The sequence below is a fragment of the Crocuta crocuta genome, unplaced genomic scaffold (genome assembly GCF_008692635.1).
Source record: "Crocuta crocuta isolate KB4526 unplaced genomic scaffold, BGI_CrCroc_1.0 scaffold431, whole genome shotgun sequence".
Classification (NCBI taxonomy): Eukaryota; Metazoa; Chordata; class Mammalia; order Carnivora; family Hyaenidae; genus Crocuta; species Crocuta crocuta.
The window spans coordinates 5,448,214-5,468,794 of NW_027528859.1; the positions used below are offsets into that span (position 1 = coordinate 5,448,214).

The window sequence follows — 20,581 nt, forward strand, 5'->3', positions numbered from 1 at the left end:
ACTATAAATGCCCATGTTTAGTGGGAAAAGGGGGTGAGGCTTGTAGATGTCCATCTTTTCTCCCTTTCCCAGCTTGCTAACGCTCTTTCTTCAGAGTTTGAGCAGGGTGGAGGGAAAAGAGATGAGGAAGGCTCTTACTTGGCTAATGCTACCACAGACTAGTTTTAGTGCTTGGTAGGTATCTAAAGCTGACTCTCCAGGAACCCTTTTGTAGGTTTTTCAGTGATACCCTCTCTGTTGATGGAGATATTTCTCCTATACCTAGTTACTTTAGTGTGGGTGAATTCAGCTCTAGTTGGTCACTTATAACTCCTTTAGAAATCTCTAAGAATTAAAAAAAAAACTTTATTGAGGTATAATTTATACACAATAAAATTTGCAGATTTTAAGTGTACAGTTTGATGAGGCTTGACAAACATATACACCCAGGTAAATACTTCCAAAATCAAGAAATAGAAAATTTACCTCATGCCCCTTTTTAGGCAGTCATCAGACCCTGAGCAACCTTTTATCTAATTAGAAATCTCTAACCATTGGACAGCAGATCTATTGCTTCTTTCTGCTGAGATCTTCTAAACTTTACAGATGGTCTCTCTGACAGGATAAAGAAACCCGAATTAGGTCTGTTACATGGCCCATATGTGGTCTATGGGGAGTACCCATGCATCCCTTTGTCCAGAAAAACAATGGGAGCATAGGCCAATCTCACCAGCCACCCCTTTTTGCTCTTCCACAAAACATGTAACTAATTGTTCTCCTGCTTTTTAGATTTTCCAGGTATGAGTCAGGTGTGAGTTCTCTGTATCCCCCAAACACATGAATCATATCAATCTCTCCAAAGAATTTCCTTAAAGCCCTCTCAACTTGAACTAAACTTGGGGTGGGAGTTAAAGCCCATTAGTAATTCTTTCCAAAGATCCCTTATCAATGTCTAAATTTCTGGCCTTTTTCTCAAGGTGGGTGAGGTGATTAAAAGTTGCATGCTTAGGGCACTTGGGTGGCTCAGCTGGGAAAGCACCTGACCTCAGCTCAGGTCATGATCTCTTGGTTCACGAGTTTGAGCCCCACATCTGGCTCTGTGCTGACAGCTCAGAGCCTGGACCCTGCTTTGGATTCTGTGACTTCCTCTCTCACTGCCTCTCCCCTACTCTCTCTGTCTCTCTCTCAAAAATAAACATTAAAATTATTTTTTAAAAAGTTGCATACTTATTTTTCATACCCCCACCCCTTCCCAAATCTTGTATGGTCAACCTACACATCAGTCTGGAATGTGGCATGTACTGTCTAGGACCCTTAGCAGAGACTGACTCAAATCTCCCAAGATGCACATGAACCACCAGGAGAGGATGCTGACTGTTCAGGAATTTTGGGGGATACTATAGGTACAAATTGTTTTCTTACAAATGTCTTATAAGGGAGACCATGCATGACCATGTTTCATAAAAAGAGACCTCTAAAGTATAACTGAACACTACATACCAAAGGATATAACTTGTTTTGAAAGGACAGGGTAATAGGCAAGTTTAGGACAAACAAAAGGTAGTAGATTTTATTAATTTACTCATTCTATGAAAAACATTAATAATCTAAGTGCCAGTACTGAATACCAAAATGAAACAAAGTTCTTGTCTTTAAGGAGATCGTCATGGCCTAGCAGAAAAGACAGATAAGTAAATCATAATTAAAAGAGGCAAGTGAGTGATAATACATTCAAATCTTGGGAACTGAAAATAAGAGAAATGTACAAAGTGGTCTAATATAAGGAAGGTCTGGTGCAAGGAAGAGGCACCCAACTCAGAATAGGAGGTTGGGTGTCAATGAAGGCTCTCAGAGGAAGTGACCCAAAGCCGAGAGTGAAGAGCCTATAGACCTTAGCTACACAAAGGAGGGAGGTGTATTCTAGGAGGTGTATAAGGTGTATAAAGGATAGAGGTTTCTGAAGACAATGGAATCTTTGAGGATTTACAAATAGTTGGATATGGTTGAAATGAGAATAGAGACACCTGAGTGGCTCAGTCTGTAGAGCATCCAACTTCCACTCACGTCATGATCTTGTGGTTTGTGGGTTCGAGCCCCATGTGGGGCTCTGTGCTGACAGCTCAGAGCCTGGAGCCTGCTTTGGATTTTGTCTCTCTCTCTCTCTCTGCCCCTCCCCGGTTTGTGCTTTCTCTCTTTCTGTCTCTCAAAAATAAATAAACGTTAAGGGGCGCCTGGGTGGCTTAGTCGGTTAAGCGTCCAACTTTCGCTTAGGTCATGATCTCACGGTTCGTGGGTTCGAGCCCCGCGTCGGGCTCTGTGCTGACTGCCAGCTCAGAGCCTGGAGCCTGTTTCAGTCTGTGACTCCCTCTCTCTCTGACCCTCCCCTGCTCACGCTCTCTCTCTCTCTAGAAATAAATTAAAAAAAAACCTTAAAAAAAAAATTTAAAAAAAAAAGAAATCTTTAAAAAAAAAATAAATAAACGTTAAAATTAAAAACAAAAACAAAAACAAGAGCACTTGCAGCAGAAAATGGTGGTGAATAGCTGGAGAGGAAGGCAGCACCCAGGCAAGAAAGCTATAATGAGTCATTAAAGGTTTTTAAACTGGCAAATGATATGATCTGATTTGTATTTTAATAGGTCTTTCTCTGTGCTATGGACAATAGATTGGAAAGAAGCAGAATCAGAAGCAGGGAGACCAGAGAGGCAGATGTTTCCATAATCTAGGCAAGAAATGATGACAGAAATGGGACTGGGGAGGATAGTAAGGGACAGATTTGAAGAAGTTACTAAAACAGACTATATGGAACTTGGTAACAGAATGGATTGAATTAGAAGAATGAAAGGGAGCAGTCCAGAAAAACTTTAAGGTTTCTGGTTTGAGCTAGTGGGTGACGCTATTCAGGGAAAGAAGAAAAATAGACAGAAAAGCAGATTTCAATATCCTTTCATTTGTTCATTAATTCAACATTTACTAAAGGCCTATTATATGCTGTGAATAACAAGTAAATCAATGATTACAATGCCCTGTGAGAAGTGTCACTGAAAGAGGTATGCACAGGAGAGCAATTAAATAAATAGGAAGGGTATGTAAGGGAAGGGAATTAGGGGAAGCTCTTAGAGGAGACTGCCTAATTTTATCTTTCAAAAAAAATAGATAAAGTCACAAAACATACAATTCACCATTTTAAACTATAAAATTCAGGAGGCCTTTAGTATATTCACAACGTTGTTCAACTACCACCTCTATCTACTTTCCACTGTTCTGAGTTTTAAAGGGTGACTTTGCCAGATGAAGAAGAGGGTGAGAGAAAGCACTTTAGGAGATGAGAATAGCATGTTTGATAACATGAAGACCAGAAGTGTCATGAGTAGTGTGACTGCAGATGGGGGAGTACTGAAAGACAAGGTTAGAGAGGGCCCAATAATAAAATGTCCAAATTTTAACTTTATCTAGAAGTCATGGAAAGCCACTAAAGGGTGCAAAGCTTGGGGTCTGACATGACCAAGTTTGCTGTTTATAAAAATTACTCTGGAAGCAGTACTGGTGATGGTTTAGACAAGAGGAAAACCAGGAATGTGAGTTGGGAGATTTTATGCAGTAATCCAGATGAGAGGTGATCAAAGTTTGAACAAGGGCAATGAGAGTAATAATGCAGGGAACTGAAAACAAGACATAATAAAGATGCAGAACTTACATTACTTGATGACTTATTAGACCTCAGACTAGAGGAAGAGTATAGGATGATTTCCATCATACTGCCTTGGGTGACTGTGATGAGGGTGATGACGTTCTGGGGTAAAGTTCTGGGGTAAAATGATTAATACAGGTTGGTGGATTGAGTGTGAATTTCCTAAGGTTCAACTAAATGCAGGATTTCAGAATCAGTTTAATACATGGATCTGGATCTAAGATAGAGAAAGAGTTGGTAAATGAAGTCATGCATTTGGATGAAGTCACTCAGGAAAAATGTACTGAGAAAGGTGAGCAGAACCTAGAAGTGAACTTTAGGAACCAATATTTAAGGTGTATAAAGGGAAAAAAGCTATATATATGGTTAAAGGATGTGGTCATACTGAGGTATGAAGTGAAATGGAGCTGAAAAAAGAAAGAAAGGGGGTGGGGAAGGAAATATTGAACTAATTTGAAGGGGGAGGGTGGTGGGGATCTGTGGGCCAATGACATTGCTTGGACTATGTTATTGTCACTGGGGTCCAACAGATCATACAAATCTCTCCACTCCAAAATAAGCAATTTATTAGTCCATAAACTTCTCAGAAACGATGTCCCAAGTACATACAATTTCTTCTCTAAGTAATTTCATAGAATGAAAACAAATGTTCATCAATTATGACTTATATCCCCTCAAGGCAGGGACCCCCCCCCTTTTTTTTGTACAGAAACTCTCCTTCAGCTTCTTATGATCAACTTTTCATAGCTGCCTCCTTTTGCTACCCAGGCCCAGCAAAAGATTCACCCTGAATTCCCCAGATAAACCTGAGAAGGGTGCCTCAGTGGGATATGTTTGTGTGGGGCTCTGCAAAGTTTATGGTTACTCTGAAGATGGGAAACAGGGCCCAAAGTAAGATTCTTAAGTCATATTTTCTTTTCTCTTTCCTATATTGCTCCTCTTCATCCACTACTTTCATATTTCCTTGTCTGGATTAAAACTTGGAAGGGTTGGTGGAAGGGAGGCCTGACATTGCTTTTTCCTGAAATGCTGCAACTCTGACAGATATCTGGGGGCTCTTTTCTTTACCTTTCCTTGCCTTGTGTGGACACAGCCTTCTAGAGAATGAAGCCCCTGGAGTGAGAGCAGAAGGGCAGGTTTGTGCTGGTTTCCTCAGGGCTCAAATCCATCCTTATTAAATTGTGTGAATACAAGAGAGGAAGAGCAATGACTGATTCCTCTGAGGTTTCCCTAAGGGCCTCTACTTTTTAAAAAGAAAGCTGTTTCTCTTCGATACCTTAGACTTCAATGTCTTGCCAGAAGTGATGAGGGCCCCAAAGCCCCACGTGTGGGAGAATGCATAAGCAGAACGTCGAGAGCATGGATGTTTCAGTTTGGTCCGGGTTGGGGGTGGCAGTGGAGGTTTCATCCAAAGATGAATTCTGTCCATAATCTATAGCCAGAGCATGGAGGACAGGGTTTTTATCCACAGAGGAAAAGGCAGAGAAGGCCATAAATTATATCTGGGTAGATTCCTTGTTCCACTCACCTTGTCCACGTTGACAGGCCAGAAGAGTGGTTTGAGAAACTGGTACCCAATCACAGGCAAAATACAGAGGATCACGCTGAGGACAATAATCAGCCACATTTGTGGCAGGTTCAGAGTGTTCCTGGCCACACCTGTAAACAATGAGTCAGGAGGGGGGAAGGCTAAACCAGAAGCTAGAGGAAGGGGGCTGTCAGCCATAACTTAGATAACTCTCCAAACCAAAGAAGGAAGTTATTGGTTTGGAGACCATTTAGTCTCCTAATAACATAAATGCAAAAGAATTAGAGTGAAGTGCTTTCCTACAGCCAAAGTCACTGTGAATTCACATGCCTTTGTCTCCCTCTAAAGGCTGGGCAGGCCAGGAAATATGGGAGTAGGTTATAGGAATCCTAGAACATTGGCCTGGACACAAAATGGGATATAGGGTTAGGAGGGGGAAAAATGAGTGGCTTGATGAGAGGTGAGAGCCAGATACATCTAATTTCCACCCTGTCTATATTCTGTTCCCATCAAAGTAGATATGAGAGATAGGGAAATTAATGAGGGAGACACTAAAGCAGTATGCCATAGTAGAAAGGATATTGGACTGGGAATCAGGAGAGGTAGAATTGAATAATTTTAAAAAAGCCTTCAGTCTCTAAAATGGTGCTAATAATTCTTACTTTTTCTACCTCATAGGATGCTTACAAAAATCAAGTTAGATAAGAAATTTTGAAATATCTCAGAAAATCTAATAGAGTAAAATATTTCTCCAGTTAGATTTTGAGTCCTTTTAGGGCAGAGACCATGTCTTATTCATATCTATATCCACAGAACCTAGCACATAGTAATATGTGCTCAGTGAACATTTATTAAACAAATATACTTGGTTCATACTCCTCAACCCTACCCCCCACCTTCTTGCCACACACTGGGTGGGCACAGCCTTACCTAGGAATTGGAAGACGTTGGGGAACATTAAGCACAAGCCATCACTGTACAGGAAGAATAAGATGCAGAAGTAGAAACCCAGGCTACCCCAGGTGAAGATGTGGCTTATCATCGTCCAGTAGGTTGTCTCCAGGGCAATCTGAAAAGCACCCTCTTATGTGCAATACTTTACAACCTGGGGCATATCAGCCACCTCCCTTCTCCAGTCCTGTAATGGAGGATGATCCCTTCCCACCTTCCCTCTTTACCTTTCTTCCAGACAGGCTCCCCACCCAATCCCCTCCCTACTCCCCTCGCCTCCCCCAACACTGGGCACACCTGCACTGTGACCACGCAGAGCAAGGAGGTCTGCACTATCAGGGAGAAGGACTGGTAGTCGGAGATTTCTTTCCCATCACTGCGCACTGAGTTGTAAATGGTCCCCATAGGGATAAAGAACAACACGAAGGAACTGTAGATCCCATGCACTAAACACTTCATAAATTCCTTCTTGTTGAAATAGAGGTTGTGCTGGCCTGGCTCATACAGCTCTGGGAAGCGTAGACTCCATGTTTCATTCACATCCTGGAAGCACCAGAGGGTAAGGAGGCTCAGAGTCTCTCCATAGAAGGTCCCATCTCCATCAGAGTAGAAGATTCTCCCCTCACTGAGTCTGCTGCCAGGCTGCCTAGGAGCTTCCTCATGGATTACTTGAGAAGTGGAACCAGAGAACAGAGCAGTGACCACAGACCCTTCCTGAAGTCCTATACTCTAGGCAAAGATCTAGGTAGTAGAAGAAAGCTAGGAGAAGTTCAAGATGGTGGTAAGAACCTGGAAGTAGTTGGGATTGCGGAGTAGTTAGGGGGGTAATTAGGGTTGGGGGTGGCTGGAAGGGAGGACAGGAGCTTGGGATGGGGGGCAGTTGGGACATGAGTCCCCAGTTTTAAGTGTTCCCTTAGTTGAATATTTATCAAAAGCCAGTAAAAGGAGAGGGGGGAAAGTTAATGGGGACCAGTTAGTCCCATGGAGGTATCCATGTTCTGTGATGCTGCTCTCATTTCCATAGCTACTGGTGAACTCAGGTGACAGGATTCTCTATATGGATGCCATTGGATCATCTTCATCTCTTTGGATAACAAAGCTTGGGGCTTGTTTTTGAGAGGTTTTAGGTCCCTAGAATTAGCCAGTTGAAGGTGGATAGGACACAACTCATCCCTCTTGTTGCTCTGAGGCTAGCAGCTACTTCACGGAGAATTTTCCTGCCTACCCCAATGGAGACCAGGAACCATGATCCAATGATGTCCTCATGGGACATCAGCTATTTTATTCCTCTTTGGAGGCTTCTTTTCTATTCATTGTGCCCAAGACTGGAGGTTGGGGTAGAAGAGGAGGAAGAAGTATGGTACCAGGACCCCCAAAACCTAGGAAATTTCTGACAGGGATAGATGGCATCCCCTAGGCTGACTCCCTAGGACTCAAAATATCATACCCACATTCCCATGCTTGGCCTTCAGGACTCTCACCTAGGCCACCTTGCACTGACTTATCTTACTATCTCTGTATGGGTCCCTCCTTTCTTGAAGTCCCTTGTTTTAACTAGTCCTGCCCTAATAACTTTATCTCCTTTCACTACTTTTATACACACTCAATTTACTATAAAACACAATTTCCATGTATCTCTCTATACAGATAAAATTTAACACAGGAAAACTTGAATTTCTAAAACTGATGATTATTCTCTGTGACGGAGGATTCTTTACTTTATCCCATGATATCTCCTCAGGTGATGAGTTCCCTTCTTTGCCCTAGAAATTATTCCATTTACAATTGACTTTGTAGAACTCAGCTCTTGTTGTCCTCCCCACTCTTAGGAATATTCCTCAAGTGCCTAGGGGCGTTAGCCCTGACTAAGAGGCTTGCTGCTGGTCTTACCTGGTCAAACAGACTCAAGCCCAGGACAGGGAGAGAGGTGTAGACAAGGTTGTAGAAAGTGATAAACCAGGTATCATAAACAGTCTAGAAGAATACCAAGGAGATTTCTTAGATTCCTCTCTTTTCCAAAGTCCCAGCTCCACCTCCCTTCCCAGGTTCAAGAGAGCCCCATCTGCCCGGCAACCACCTAGCACTATACTAACCTAAAGCAGGATTTGGATTTCAGAAATCTGACAGAGAAGGAGGACTCCAGTCTCTATTTGGTTGTACTCTATTTAGAACCCTGGGACTCAGGCTGGGCAAGGCCATATCAAGTTTGTTTGTGGTCGATCCTACAAGGTTAATTGGATCAACCCTACTACCATGACCTGCACGATCCATGCCTGCACAGAAAAGATCCAAAGTGCCTGCTAGGGAATGCTAGCTGGACCCCTGCACTCTCAGGCATGTAAGCCTCTGGAGTCTTTTATCTGATTTATGGTATTCAGTAGCTTCTATAACACTGGACACTTTCTAACACTGGCAAGTAAAATAGATCCAATGATCCTCTCTCCCAGCTGGGTGCTCCATCCTAGGGCCTAGAGAGGGCTCCCTTACTAGCCACAAGAGGTCAGCAAAACACATACATATACATACACCTCTCAGAAACTAGAATGGCTTTGCTAGACACTGGGGATATATATACAAGTCTACTACTTTCAGCTGACCAATCTGTTTCTCCCAGAGCCCAAGGCAACAAAGATGGTAGAGATCTCCCAAGGTAATCATTCCGGAGGTTGTTTTGCTTGGGAATCCTTGAGAAGCCTGAAAAACTTCTCACAGGAAAATGGATTCCTTGTAGAACATAAACATTCAGGTGTCACTTTTCCCCACTACTACGGGGGAGATTTCATACTCAAATGTGAAATTAATTCATTAGAGCAACAACAATTCATGTCTGGAGCAGGGAAAAGGGGGATCGTGGTAGGAAGTAAAAGTAGAAGTAGGGAATCTGTGTTTCGAAGTATGGCTACAGGAGAACCCCATAGCCAGCCTGTCTGGCAAGACCCAGAGGTCCCTTGAGGTTTAGCCTGTTCCATAAAGATTACTTTGGATGATAAAAAAAAAAAACCTCTCTAAGATCCAAGCATTTCCCCATATTATCTATGTTTGGAAACCATGTCTCCAGGTCAAAGTTGAAAATACCTTATGGGAGAGTTTTGAAAGTAGGAGTCATGTCCAAGTCAGGGCCAAGCCAGAAAAAGTAGGGTATGGAAATGTAAGTTTAAATGTTAGGTTAGGAGATGGGATCACCATGGGTGAGGTGCTTTATGGATGGACAGCAGCATGTCATACATTAGTCTCCAGAGAAGAAAAAGGGTCTGAGCTGGCTAAAGTGGAGGGTGAGTAGAGAAGACCCAGCTGACCAGAGTGGAGAATGCCACCTGACCTCCTACCTGTGCAGAGAACCCGCTGAAGAAGGCATACCAGAAGTGCACCAGGGTGAAAGCAAAATTTTTGTAAAAGAAGTAGCTGAGGAACTTGCACATGCGATTATAGGACCAGCGGCCATGGACCAAGAGTAGACGCTGAAGATAGTGGAACTGGGAGAAGGCATAGTCACTGTTGAGCATGGCCTGCATTCCCTCCTGGCCACTGATGCCGACCCCAATGTGGGCAGCTGCAAAGAAATCCCAGAAGCTTCTCAGCCACAGAGCTTGTCAGCTGGGCTACCAGCCTGGGAAGTGTAAAAGAAAGTCTGAGATCATGTTGTACAAACTCCTTAGGTTTACATTTGGAAAACACTGTTAGGCCCAGCTCAAAATGACACTTACTTAGTGGAGCCTTTTCTCCTTAGTGGATTGCCTGCCCTTTTCCTTAGTGGATTGTCAGAAAATAGCTCCTTCATCTACACCTTGTTTTGGATGCTGCCACTCACAAATGCCTGGCATAGCTAGTACTAGAAAGCTCTCCTGGATGGTCTTTGTATCTCCTATAGCCATATGGGCTCCTTCTTGCTTTCCAGATGCTGAGGTAAAAATTTCTTGTTATCTCTTAAAGCCATTTACATCAATTAAAGATGCAGGATAGATGTCAATCTAACATAATATTTAAAAATTTTTAATGTTTTTATTTATTTCTGAGAGAGAGAGAGAGAGAGAGAGAGAGAGAGAGACAGTGTGAGCAGAACAGAGTCAGAGAGAGAAGGAGATACAGAATCTGAAGCAGGCTCCAGGCTCTGAGCTAGCTGTCAGCACAGAGCCTGGCGTGGGGCTTTAACCCATGAACCGTGAGATCATGACCTGAGCTGAAGTCAGATGCTCAACCAACTGAGCCACCCAGGTGCCCTAATCTAACATAATATTTAATTACCTAAGTTTATTTAAGGAGCTAAACTCCAACTGTTAGGAGGAAATAATGATGTATGTACTTTGTTAGTGACAAGCAAGTTCTTTAGGAGGCCTAATATGACTTTTTCTGGATAAAAGAAGGATTAGAATTGATGGAAAATGAGACTGAAGTCCCTAAAAGTTTTAATTAGTCTGCTGTAGCGTAGGGTAAATTTACTTATCTTCTGGTATATACCTATTGCATTGCTTAACGGAATAATTGAAACCTCTAAGGCCCTAAAAACCAGAGGATGTTAGAAAATGGGGAAGAGCAAGAACACTTTCTAGTATTAAAGCCGAAGGTAGAATGTCTGCTAGTGTTTCCTGGATAGGGACAGAGGTTAGACTAGAGGATCTTTAGGTATTGTCCTTATCTCACAGAACCACAAGTTGCTGGAAGCTAACCACATTCGGCTGAAATTAAAACCAGTTTCAGCCATTTGGTTTTATTGGTCCAAGGTATCAGTAAGTCTGCTATTCTTCATCAGCCAGGGAGTCACGGCAAGTTCTTGCAAACACTGCTTTAGGAAAGAAAAGATCCCTGCATTGTGCCTCACAGCTAATTCCCTGGTTGGGCAGTCCTGTCTTCTGCGAAACATTGCTCAGGCCTACAGCCTTCAAAAAAGGAAAAGATTAACTCCTGCCCAGGAGTTCATCATATAGACTGTGAGGCCATCTTGGAAAGATGGTATGGTAGTTAAACAATCTGTTGTTCTATGTATATACACATATGTTCTTGTGGGAGCCATGTATATCTGTGTGTGTGTGTGTAAATGCATAAAGTGTGTGTATGTGTGTGTAAATGCATAAATTTAAATATGTGTGTCTGCATATGTACTGATGTACGCACATGTAAATAAGTGGGAATATAGGTACAGAGGATGACAAATGGAGCTGCAAAACATTATAAGTGTACAATACATAGGATATGCAGGAGTGGCACAACACAGTGCCACTCAGGTCAGTTTTGTCCCTGGAGGAAGGAAAGGGCAAGCCCATGGTTGAAGGTTACTGCCCCCCCACCCCTCACATGCCTTTGATCATGCTGACATCATTGGCTCCATCCCCGATGGCCAGTGTCACCACCTTCTTGTACCTCTTCACCAGCTCTACCACCTGGGCCTTCTGAAGGGGTGTCATCCGGCACCAGATAACCCCCCTGCACATGCACGCTGTTCGCAGTAGCTCCAACTCCAGGTTCCCTTCCAGAGCATAGGCCTGTAGCACCAGGATACACCCACATTTCAGGTTGCCCCAAAAGCCTCTCAAAACAGGATCTTTCTAGGCTCTTCCCCATCTCCATACTCTCTTGTATTACTTAGGTCAGGCATAGAGGCTCCCAGGTGCTCCATTCCCAAGGAAAAACAAGTACCCAAGACAGTTCTGGGCATCCTCATATCTGACCCAGCCTCCAACTGGAAACTAGTCAGCCCAGCCTGGCTGGCTCAGTTGGTTAAGCGTCTGACTTCAGCTGAGGTTATGATCTCACGGTTTGTGAGTTTAAGCCCTACATCAGGCTCTGTGCTGACAGCGCAGAGCCTGGAGCCTGCTTCAGATTCTGTGTATTCCCCTCTTTCTGCCCCTCCCATGCTCATGCTCTGTCTCTCTCTGTCTCTCAATTAAAAAAGAAAAGAAAAGAAAAACCTGTCACCCCAGTTGACTGGGCTATAAGGCCAAGTGACTTTTTGGAGGATCTGTTCTGTTTGCTTCACCCCTGCCCCTAAATGACAGGCCACATCAGTGGTGAAGAATTTGGCTAAGGAAGGAATATGCCCTTGGCTTCTCTTTCCTTATTATTCCTGCCTGGAGAAGGATAGGGAAAGGTGCCTGTCAGTAAAGGGCACCAAAAGAGAGGGGGAAAAGGGTGACTCATGAAACAGAGAAGTGGTCTTGAAATTTCCCTCAAGTGGGCTGCATCTAGGAAAAAAGTTCCTTGGGAGAACAGAACAAAGTTGTAGCTCTGTTTTGCCCACCAGACTGTAGCCATTGATGATCAAGCCATAGTTGCCATTGGGCACCTCCTCAGGTATTCTGAGCATTTGGGGCTTCGTGGTGAGGTAAATGTTTACTGGGTCTGATTCCAGTAGAGACTCGGGTTTCATCTTGTCCCTTGCTGACCTGAAAGCCAAGAATAGTGGTTAATGGCTGACTGGAAGCTCCAGAGCTTAGGAAGGAAAAAAGTATCCCAGAATGAAAGTGGGTAAGGTAGATACAGAGCCTCTACACACCAATAGCCAGGACCTCAGACTTGACTGCCTCTTGAAATCTGCCATTGCTTTAGGTCCTTGACCACCATCCACACACCACACTTTTCCAACCTCCAAACTCCAACTCCTTGAGCTGTAATGCTTCTTCACAAAATGATATAAAATATTTTAGGGTTTTTTTTGTTTTGTTTTGTTTCCCCTTCTCCATTTCTTCTTCGTTCCTTCTGGTAACGTGGGGGTCATACTAAATGAGCTGTGCAGTTCTCCCATCTATCTGTACCTGAGTTCTTGCAGAACAGTCTCATCATTTTTGCCTTCCACGATAAATACCCCATCCATTTCTTCCTCAAATATGTTACAGGCATAGGCAATGTTCACAGCAGTCTCTATAGGGAAGAGTAAACACAAGTCACATCTTGTCTATGACAGGGTCTTTACAAAAGTGTACAACAGAGGCTCCAACAGTGGGCAACTGAATCCATTTGTTCATGTTTGCCATGGATGCAGTCAAAGTGTATTTTTCATGAGTCAGTGGAGACCATATTCAAACACATGGGAGATCTAGTACAGATTTTTGAGTAATTTATCAATAATGAGGATCATTCTGGCTTAGCCTTTCTTTTTCTTTCTTTCTTTCTTTTTTTTTTTTACAAATAGTTTATTGTCAAATTAGTTTCCACATAACACCCAGTGCTCATCTCCACAAGTGCCCTCCTCCATGCCCATCCCTCCTCCCCCCCCACATCCATCAGTCCTCAGTTTTTGTCAGCATTCAAGAGTCTCTCATGGTTTGCCTCTCTCCCTTTCCCCCACCATTTCCCCCCATCTTCTCCCCCTTGTTCCTCCGTCAAGTTCCTCCTAATCCTCCTATACATGCAGACATATGATATTTGTCCTTCTCTGCCTGACTTATTTCGCTCAGCATAACACCCTCAAGGTCCATCCATGTTGCTACACATGGCCAGATTTCATTCTTTCTCATTGCCATGTAGTATTATTCCATGGTATAGATAAACCACATCTTCTTGATCCATTCATCTGTTGATGGACACTTTTCTCTCATTTTTTAACATGGAATGAATGCTTCATGAATTTGCCATCCTTGTGCAGGGGCCATGCTAACCTTCTCTGTATCATTCCTATTTTAGTGTATGTGCTGGTGAAGTGAGCACCATTCTGGCTTAGCCTTTTGACAGATCTTCCCTCCATTTCTTTCTTTTTTTTTTTTTTAACAAATAGTTTATTGTCAAATTAGTTTGCACATAACACCCAGTGCTCATCCCCACAAGTGTCCTCCTCCATGCCCCNAGGTATTTTATGGTTTTTTGTGCATCTTCCCTCCATTTCTTAAAACAATTCCAATCTGTATACACTTCTTCAAATAGGATGTATTTTTCTGTGCCTATGTTTATGCTAGATTTTATGGGGGACTGGGATGTTTTGGTTGTGGTGTTTTCTTTACATCAAGAAATCTGGAACTTGGAATAAATTCATACTAAGGAAAAAATTTCCAAAAATTAAATCCTGAACCCTGGCTGTAAGTGGTATTAAAATTCAGAGGAGAGATTGCAATTGTTATAGAAACTTTCTTGGAAAAAGACTTTGAAGGATGAGGAAGACTTATTTAGGGGAGAAAAAAAAACATTTCAAATGGGAAAACGACTCAGGGGGTCTAGAATAGGAATTTGATTGTTTGGGACATGCTAAAGATGATGGTCACTTCAGGTTGTAGTATATGTAAGTAGCAAGAAATTATCCAGATCTTGAAGACCAGACAGTAGAATCTGACTTTACCATGAGGAGTTGCTAAAGGTATCTGATCAGAGGAATAACATATAAAAGTAGTATATTTTAGTGAGATTAAACTGATAGTATATAGGCTGTACTGAAATTAATAACAACAAGAGACAGATCAGTTGAGAAATTTTTGCAGAAGCACAGCCAACAGGCAACAAAGGCTGTATTAGGGTGGTGACACAGTCAAGGGGATCTTTAGAAGATACAGTGTGACATGGTAAGAGAATGAATCTTTGGGACAACAGAGAGGGTGCAGTCAAAGATAATTCCAAAGTTTTTAGCTTGTGAGTTCCTGGATGACAGGGATCATGTCTGATTGAATCATCTCTGTGTCCTCAATGCCTAATACAGCATCGGGCATAAAGTATACTCTTAGCAAACTGCGTGCTAGACTGGGAGTAAAGGTGTCCTTAAGGACTTGGCTTGGGTTATAAGTTTGTTGTTTGTTTGTTTTTTTTTTAATCAAATAAATGGCTAAGACAAAAAGAAAACACAAAGTAATATGAATAAATAGCTAAGGTGGGTAAGGAAGAGGATTGGTCAGGTCAGGAACTCCCCTTTACCTTGCTTATCTCCAGTTAAGACCCACATTTTAATTTGGGCTTTGTTCAGGGCGGCGATTGTCTCAGGTACTCCATCCTGCAGCTTGTCTTCAATGGCTGTGGCCCCTAACAGCTTTGAACAGAGATAGCAGTGAGTGAGAAAAAGGGAGAGCATCACAACATTTAGGGCTACCCAACAACTCAACTGGCACCTTATCATCCTCTCATCAAGCTGTCTTTGTCCTGGCATGAGGATCCAGATGGTATAAAATTCAGCACACTCTACTTCTCAACAGATACATCTTTTCGACCACATAAATCAAATTTAGAAATAGAGTATTAGGGATTAAAGAAGGAAAAGACTTGCCCAAGTCATACATGAAGCTGTATGCCACTTCTAAACCATCTGTTTCTCAATGCACTTTCCATTCTCTCTTGCTTCATAGCACACTTCCTGGCTTCCAGGGCTGATCACAGAGATGGGCACCAGGACTCAGTCTGAGGAACTGACAGACAGACAAACTACTGGCTGATTTCTGCTGACATTTGTAAACTTTGGGATCTGTTTTCTCATTTGATATCAGAAATTATCCTTTTATAGCAGACCCAACCTGTATCAGTCTGGTAAAAAACTCTGGGATCATCCTTAACTTCTCTTTCTTTCATATTCTATAATCTAATCTATTAGTAAATTCTGTTGGCTCTACCTTTCAAAATATATACAAAATTTGTACAAAATTTGACCACTCCTCACCACTTCCACTACTTCTATTTGGTCTAAGTTATCATCTCTCACCTGTATTATTCCAACTACCTTCTATTGGTCTCCCTTGGTCTATGATTGATCTCCTACAGTATAATCTCAGTACAGCAGTCAGAGTGATCATTTTAAAAGCTAACATATCACTTGTTTGGTTGAACTCTTCAATGGCTTTCTATATCTCATAAGTCCTTATATTGGTTTATGAGGGCAATCTACTACTTCGTGTCTCACATCCTTTTATTCTTTCCTCTCCACTTACACTGTACAGGCCAGACTAACTGCACTTTGCTGTTCAACTAACAAGTTAGGTCTGATCCTATTTCAGGGCTTTCACTCATGTCGTTCCCTTTGTCTGGAAAGCTAATCCCCCAGAGATCTGCTTGGCTTTCTACCTTCTTCACATTTCTTCTCAGACTAAGTGAAGACTAAACACCATATTGAAAATAGCAACTATGCCCTGTCCTCTCCAAAACATACATGTATTTGCTGATACTCCCTAGCTTCATTTTCTCCCACAGCACTTTCATTATCTGACATACTATATATGTTACTTTTTTGTCTATTTTGTCTGCCAATACATGCTCAGGGTTTAAAACAATGCCTGGCACATAGGAGGCACTTAATAAATATGCTGAATGAAGACTGAATATTTTTGTCTTGATTATTCCATCAACTAGTTCTGGATTATCTAATTTGTGCATTATTCAGATCCTCATTTCTCCCAGATTACTTAGTTTCTGTGAGCAGCTTTGGGATTAAAATTTACATAAAATTTACAACTACCGTGTTCCCCCCATTATTTACAGGGGGAAAGATTTAGGACATCCTGAATCAGCTTGGATTCCAGTACCCCATATCCAGATAGAGCTCAAACCTACTGATTTGCTGGAAGCCACTCTCAGAGACCTTGGTCAGTCTGCTGACTGCCACTCCCAATTCTGCCCCCATTCTGTCCCTGGCTTCCTTACACCAACCATCAAATCTTTTTCCATCTCTTCATAGACATTTGACATTTTATCTTCCCGATTCTCCAAAGACAGGCAGGCTTCACTGTGCTTCTTGCTCCAGGCCTGAAAGAATGAGTTATCCAGTTCTCGGTAGGCCACCATCAGGGTACGGAGGCCTTCAATGGCAAAATCCTGGAAGACATGTGTGTGCACTGAATAGGCCTGGACTGGGTTAGGGCTGAGTTTAGAGAATAGCAGACTAACGCCACTGGCCCATCTGCCTGCAAAATAGGATTTAATAGTTAGTACTATAGGGCTAGTACCTAGCCTAACCAGAAAACAACTGTTGAGCTTTCTCAGTTAAATGTCCTAAAGATGGGGCCAGCATAGCTGGGGGTAAAGTTTAAAAGTACTTCTGGGGCGCCTGGGTGGCTCAGTCAGTTAAGCGTCCGACTTTGGCTCAGGTCATGATCTCACAGTTCGTGGGTTCAAGCCCCATGTCGGGCTCTGTGCTGACAGCTAGCTCAGAGCCTGGAAGCTGCTTCTGATTCTGTGTCTCCCTCTCTCTCTGCCCCTCCCCTGCTCACGCTATCTCTCTCTCTCTTTCAGAAATAAATAAAAACATTAAAAAAAAAAGTACTTCTGAAAGGGGGGCCTTGGTGGTTTAGTTGGTTAAGTGTTTGACTTCTGCTCAGGTCATGATCTCATAGTTCATGACTTTGAGTCTGTGTTGGGCTCTGTGCTGACAGCTCAGAGTCTGGAGTCTGCTTCGGATTTTGTGTATGTCTCCCTCTCTTTGCCTCTCCCCTGCTCTCTATCTCTGTGTCTAAATAAATAAATAAATATTTAAAAAAGAAGGAGAGAAAGTACTTCTGAAATATAGAAAGTTCTAGCTTTTACTTGCAGTTAGATAATTTGCTATGTGACCCTGGGATAAATTAAGCCTTCTAGATTTCTTTGTTGTAAAATTGGGATACTTATTCACTGCTTACCAAGAAGATAATGATCTCTATAATATGAGAATGGAGTAATAAAGTAAAAAGGAGTTGTTATAAAAAATAATCAAAGGAGTTACTATTTTCTACAAGCATATATTCATTTTATTTTCCTGCTTCCCTGCCTTCCTTCAAGTATGCAATAGGCACCCCAAAAGCACACACACTTGTATATTTGTCTACAGCTGACTGGCTCAGTTGATTAACCACAGCCAGCAGTGTCCTCATTGACCACTGATGAAATGCTCTCTGGGTGAGCTACCATCTTTTTGCTCTGTGGCTACTGATATATCCTAACTAACCATAGCTAACTATCTTGCAAAGTACAATCTTGGTCATAAGGAGAGCTGGGTGAGAGTGTGGGTAGTTTAGGGCAGAACTCATATGCAACTGAGGATGGGTTGGAAGCAGATTTTATGGGGATGCTTGGGTGGCTCAGTCAGTAGTTAAGCATCTGACTTTGGCTTAGGTCATGATCTCATGGTTTGTGAGTTCCAGCCCTGAATTGGGCTCTTCTTGGCTTTCAGCACAGAGCCTCCTTCAGATCCTCTGTCTCCTTCCCTCTCTGCCCCTTCCTTGTTCACATGTATGCATACTCTCTCTCTCAAAAATAAACATTTTTAAAAAACCAGATTTTATGTACTGAGAATTGCACATGATTAACAATTCTACATGATTGCTGTCATAATGAGTTTCAAAATAATTCACTTTGATATTAAAGGAGCAAAGAGAAAAAGAGTTTATCATCCTGATATTCTGCTCTTACTTCTGAATGTATAACATTAGCTGTCAGGTGAAATTAACATAAAACAGTATATGTATGTAATGCCATCTCTTAAATCTCTGTATTGTTAACGGATGAAGCTATAAAAAACAAGCCTGAGAGATCTGAGAGACTTTCTCAAGAAGGAAGAGGTATGGAAGAAACTGATCTTGCATAGGATACTAAAGGAGGTCTTATCTGCTTACCAATACAGATGCTTGATCCATTCGACACTAATTCAGCAGGTTGTATTAAAATTATTTCTTACTTACCCCTTACTTGTGTTATTTTCTTTTCTATCATGGTGGGCAAACTAGGGCCCTGGGGCCAAATCCTGACTGCCTCTTGTTTTTGTATGACCTGTTTGTGGATTCCTGTCTTAGAGGGCTTAGAGCTGTGCTTTAGTAGGAGTAAGTTTTTGACTCTTGACTCCTGAGTATAAGGTTCACTCTTACAAGTTTATCATCACTGGTTAATAGATTATACTGTAGTTATGCTCCACATGGGTGTCTGTTAAGGTTGTAGCATGAGGCAGGTCAAAAGATCTGAAACAATTTTATGATCACCTTGGGAGCCGGACTGTGGAAATGCTGAGAAGATACTCTAATTCATGTGTTGTGGAAGGTTAAACGTTAAATTTTTCAGACTGGCCCATTTGTGAATGTGTACTGTGGCCCCTGGGACACAGTATAGGACATAAGAGCTGTCATGTGTGAGAGACTTCATAGACTGTTTAAAACTTGAAATATAATGTATATATCATAAAATTCACCCATTTAAAGTATATAATTCAGTAGTTAAGTAATTATAATCATAAATGTGTACAACCATCACTACTATCTAGTAAGTTTTCATTACTCCCAAAGGAAACCCTGTACCCATTAGCAGTCATTCCCATTCTCTTTTCCCCTGGCCCTTGGAACCACTAGTCTACATGCTTCTATAGATTTGCCTATCCTGGACATCTCATATAAATGAAATTATACAATTTGGAGCCTTTTAAGACTTTGTGACTGGCTTCTTTCACCTAATATAATGTTTTCAAGATTCATCTGCATATATCAATATGTCATTCTTTTTTATAACTGAATAATATTTGTTGTTTTGATACACCACATTTTATTTAGCCATACATCCATGCCATCCATGATGGACAGCTGGGTTGTTTCTACTTTTTTCTATTATAGATAATGCTGCTATAAACATTTGTGCACAAGCTTTTGTGTGGATGTATATTTTCATTTCTCTTGGGAATAAATCTAGGAGTGGAATTGCTGGGTGATATGATAACTCTGTAATTAACTTTTTCTTTTTTCTTTTTTTAATGTTTATTTATTTTTGAGAGAGAGCCAGAGTATGAGTAGGGGAGGGCAGAGAGAGAGACACACACACACAGAATCTCAAGCAGGTTCCAGGCTCTGAGCTGTCAGTGCAGAGCCTGACGCTGGGCTCAAACCCACGAACCATGAGATCATGAGCTGAGCTGAGGTCGGACACTTAACCAACTGAGCCACCCAGGTACCTCTATGCTTAAACTTTTTCAACAACAGCCAGACTGTTTTCTAAAATGGCTGCATCATTTTACATTCTCACCAGCAATGTATGAAGGTTATAATTTCTCTATATCTTTGCCAATACTTTCTATTATCTGATCATCTAGCTATTCTAGTGATGTGAAGTAGAATCTTGAGGTTTTGATTTGCATTGCCCTAAAGGCTTTCATGTGCTTTACTGACTGTTCTCGGACTTCTGATTATATGTTAATGTAAGGTCAAGCCAAAATGGCTTAATAAAATAGCATTTTCCCCAATCTATTTTTGCTTTAAAATATACATTTTTTTCTCATCTCTCATTCTCCCATCCCATTCCCTGTCCAATTCCCCCAACCCCTTATATATCTGGGTTTTTGAGTAGAAATTCTGGAGAGTATAGATCTGGTTTTTTTTCTCAGTGCCAGAAGGCTGGAGCCACTCACTTTCTCTTTAAGATACACTTCAAATCCTAGAGGGTGGAAGTGGGGTGGGGTAGGTAGGTAGTATTCTTGGGGATTCTAATCCTGTGATAACAGAGGACAGTAACAAACAACAGTCCCCTAAACAGCCCAGGCCTGGTGCTTTCTACTCCATACCTTCAAAGCTGTGTGTTTTCATCATGATTGG

General features: G+C 41.9%; 1 protein-coding gene and 1 non-coding gene across 2 annotated transcripts in view; both read right to left on the minus strand.

Annotated features, from left to right (window-relative positions):
* Nucleotides 1-4,228: 4,228 nt before the first annotated feature.
* Nucleotides 4,229-20,581, minus strand: part of LOC144224972 (phospholipid-transporting ATPase FetA-like) — a 74,109-nt gene continuing 57,756 nt past the window's right edge. The window contains exons 17-27 of the mRNA XM_077756066.1: nucleotides 16,692-16,856; nucleotides 14,976-15,087; nucleotides 12,896-13,001; nucleotides 12,382-12,526; nucleotides 11,443-11,626; nucleotides 9,476-9,699; nucleotides 8,040-8,123; nucleotides 6,447-6,692; nucleotides 6,129-6,267; nucleotides 5,199-5,329; nucleotides 4,229-5,102 (exon numbers count right to left, since the gene is read on the minus strand). Coding sequence (XP_077612192.1) covers nucleotides 4,911-5,102; nucleotides 5,199-5,329; nucleotides 6,129-6,267; nucleotides 6,447-6,692; nucleotides 8,040-8,123; nucleotides 9,476-9,699; nucleotides 11,443-11,626; nucleotides 12,382-12,526; nucleotides 12,896-13,001; nucleotides 14,976-15,087; nucleotides 16,692-16,856 — 1,728 coding nt within the window. The 3' untranslated portion in view covers nucleotides 4,229-4,910. The remainder of the gene's footprint in view (nucleotides 5,103-5,198; nucleotides 5,330-6,128; nucleotides 6,268-6,446; nucleotides 6,693-8,039; nucleotides 8,124-9,475; nucleotides 9,700-11,442; nucleotides 11,627-12,381; nucleotides 12,527-12,895; nucleotides 13,002-14,975; nucleotides 15,088-16,691; nucleotides 16,857-20,581) is intronic.
* Nucleotides 13,681-13,787, minus strand: LOC144225091 (U6 spliceosomal RNA). Its single transcript, XR_013333204.1, has one exon. It is a non-coding gene; the product is annotated as a U6 spliceosomal RNA (small nuclear RNA).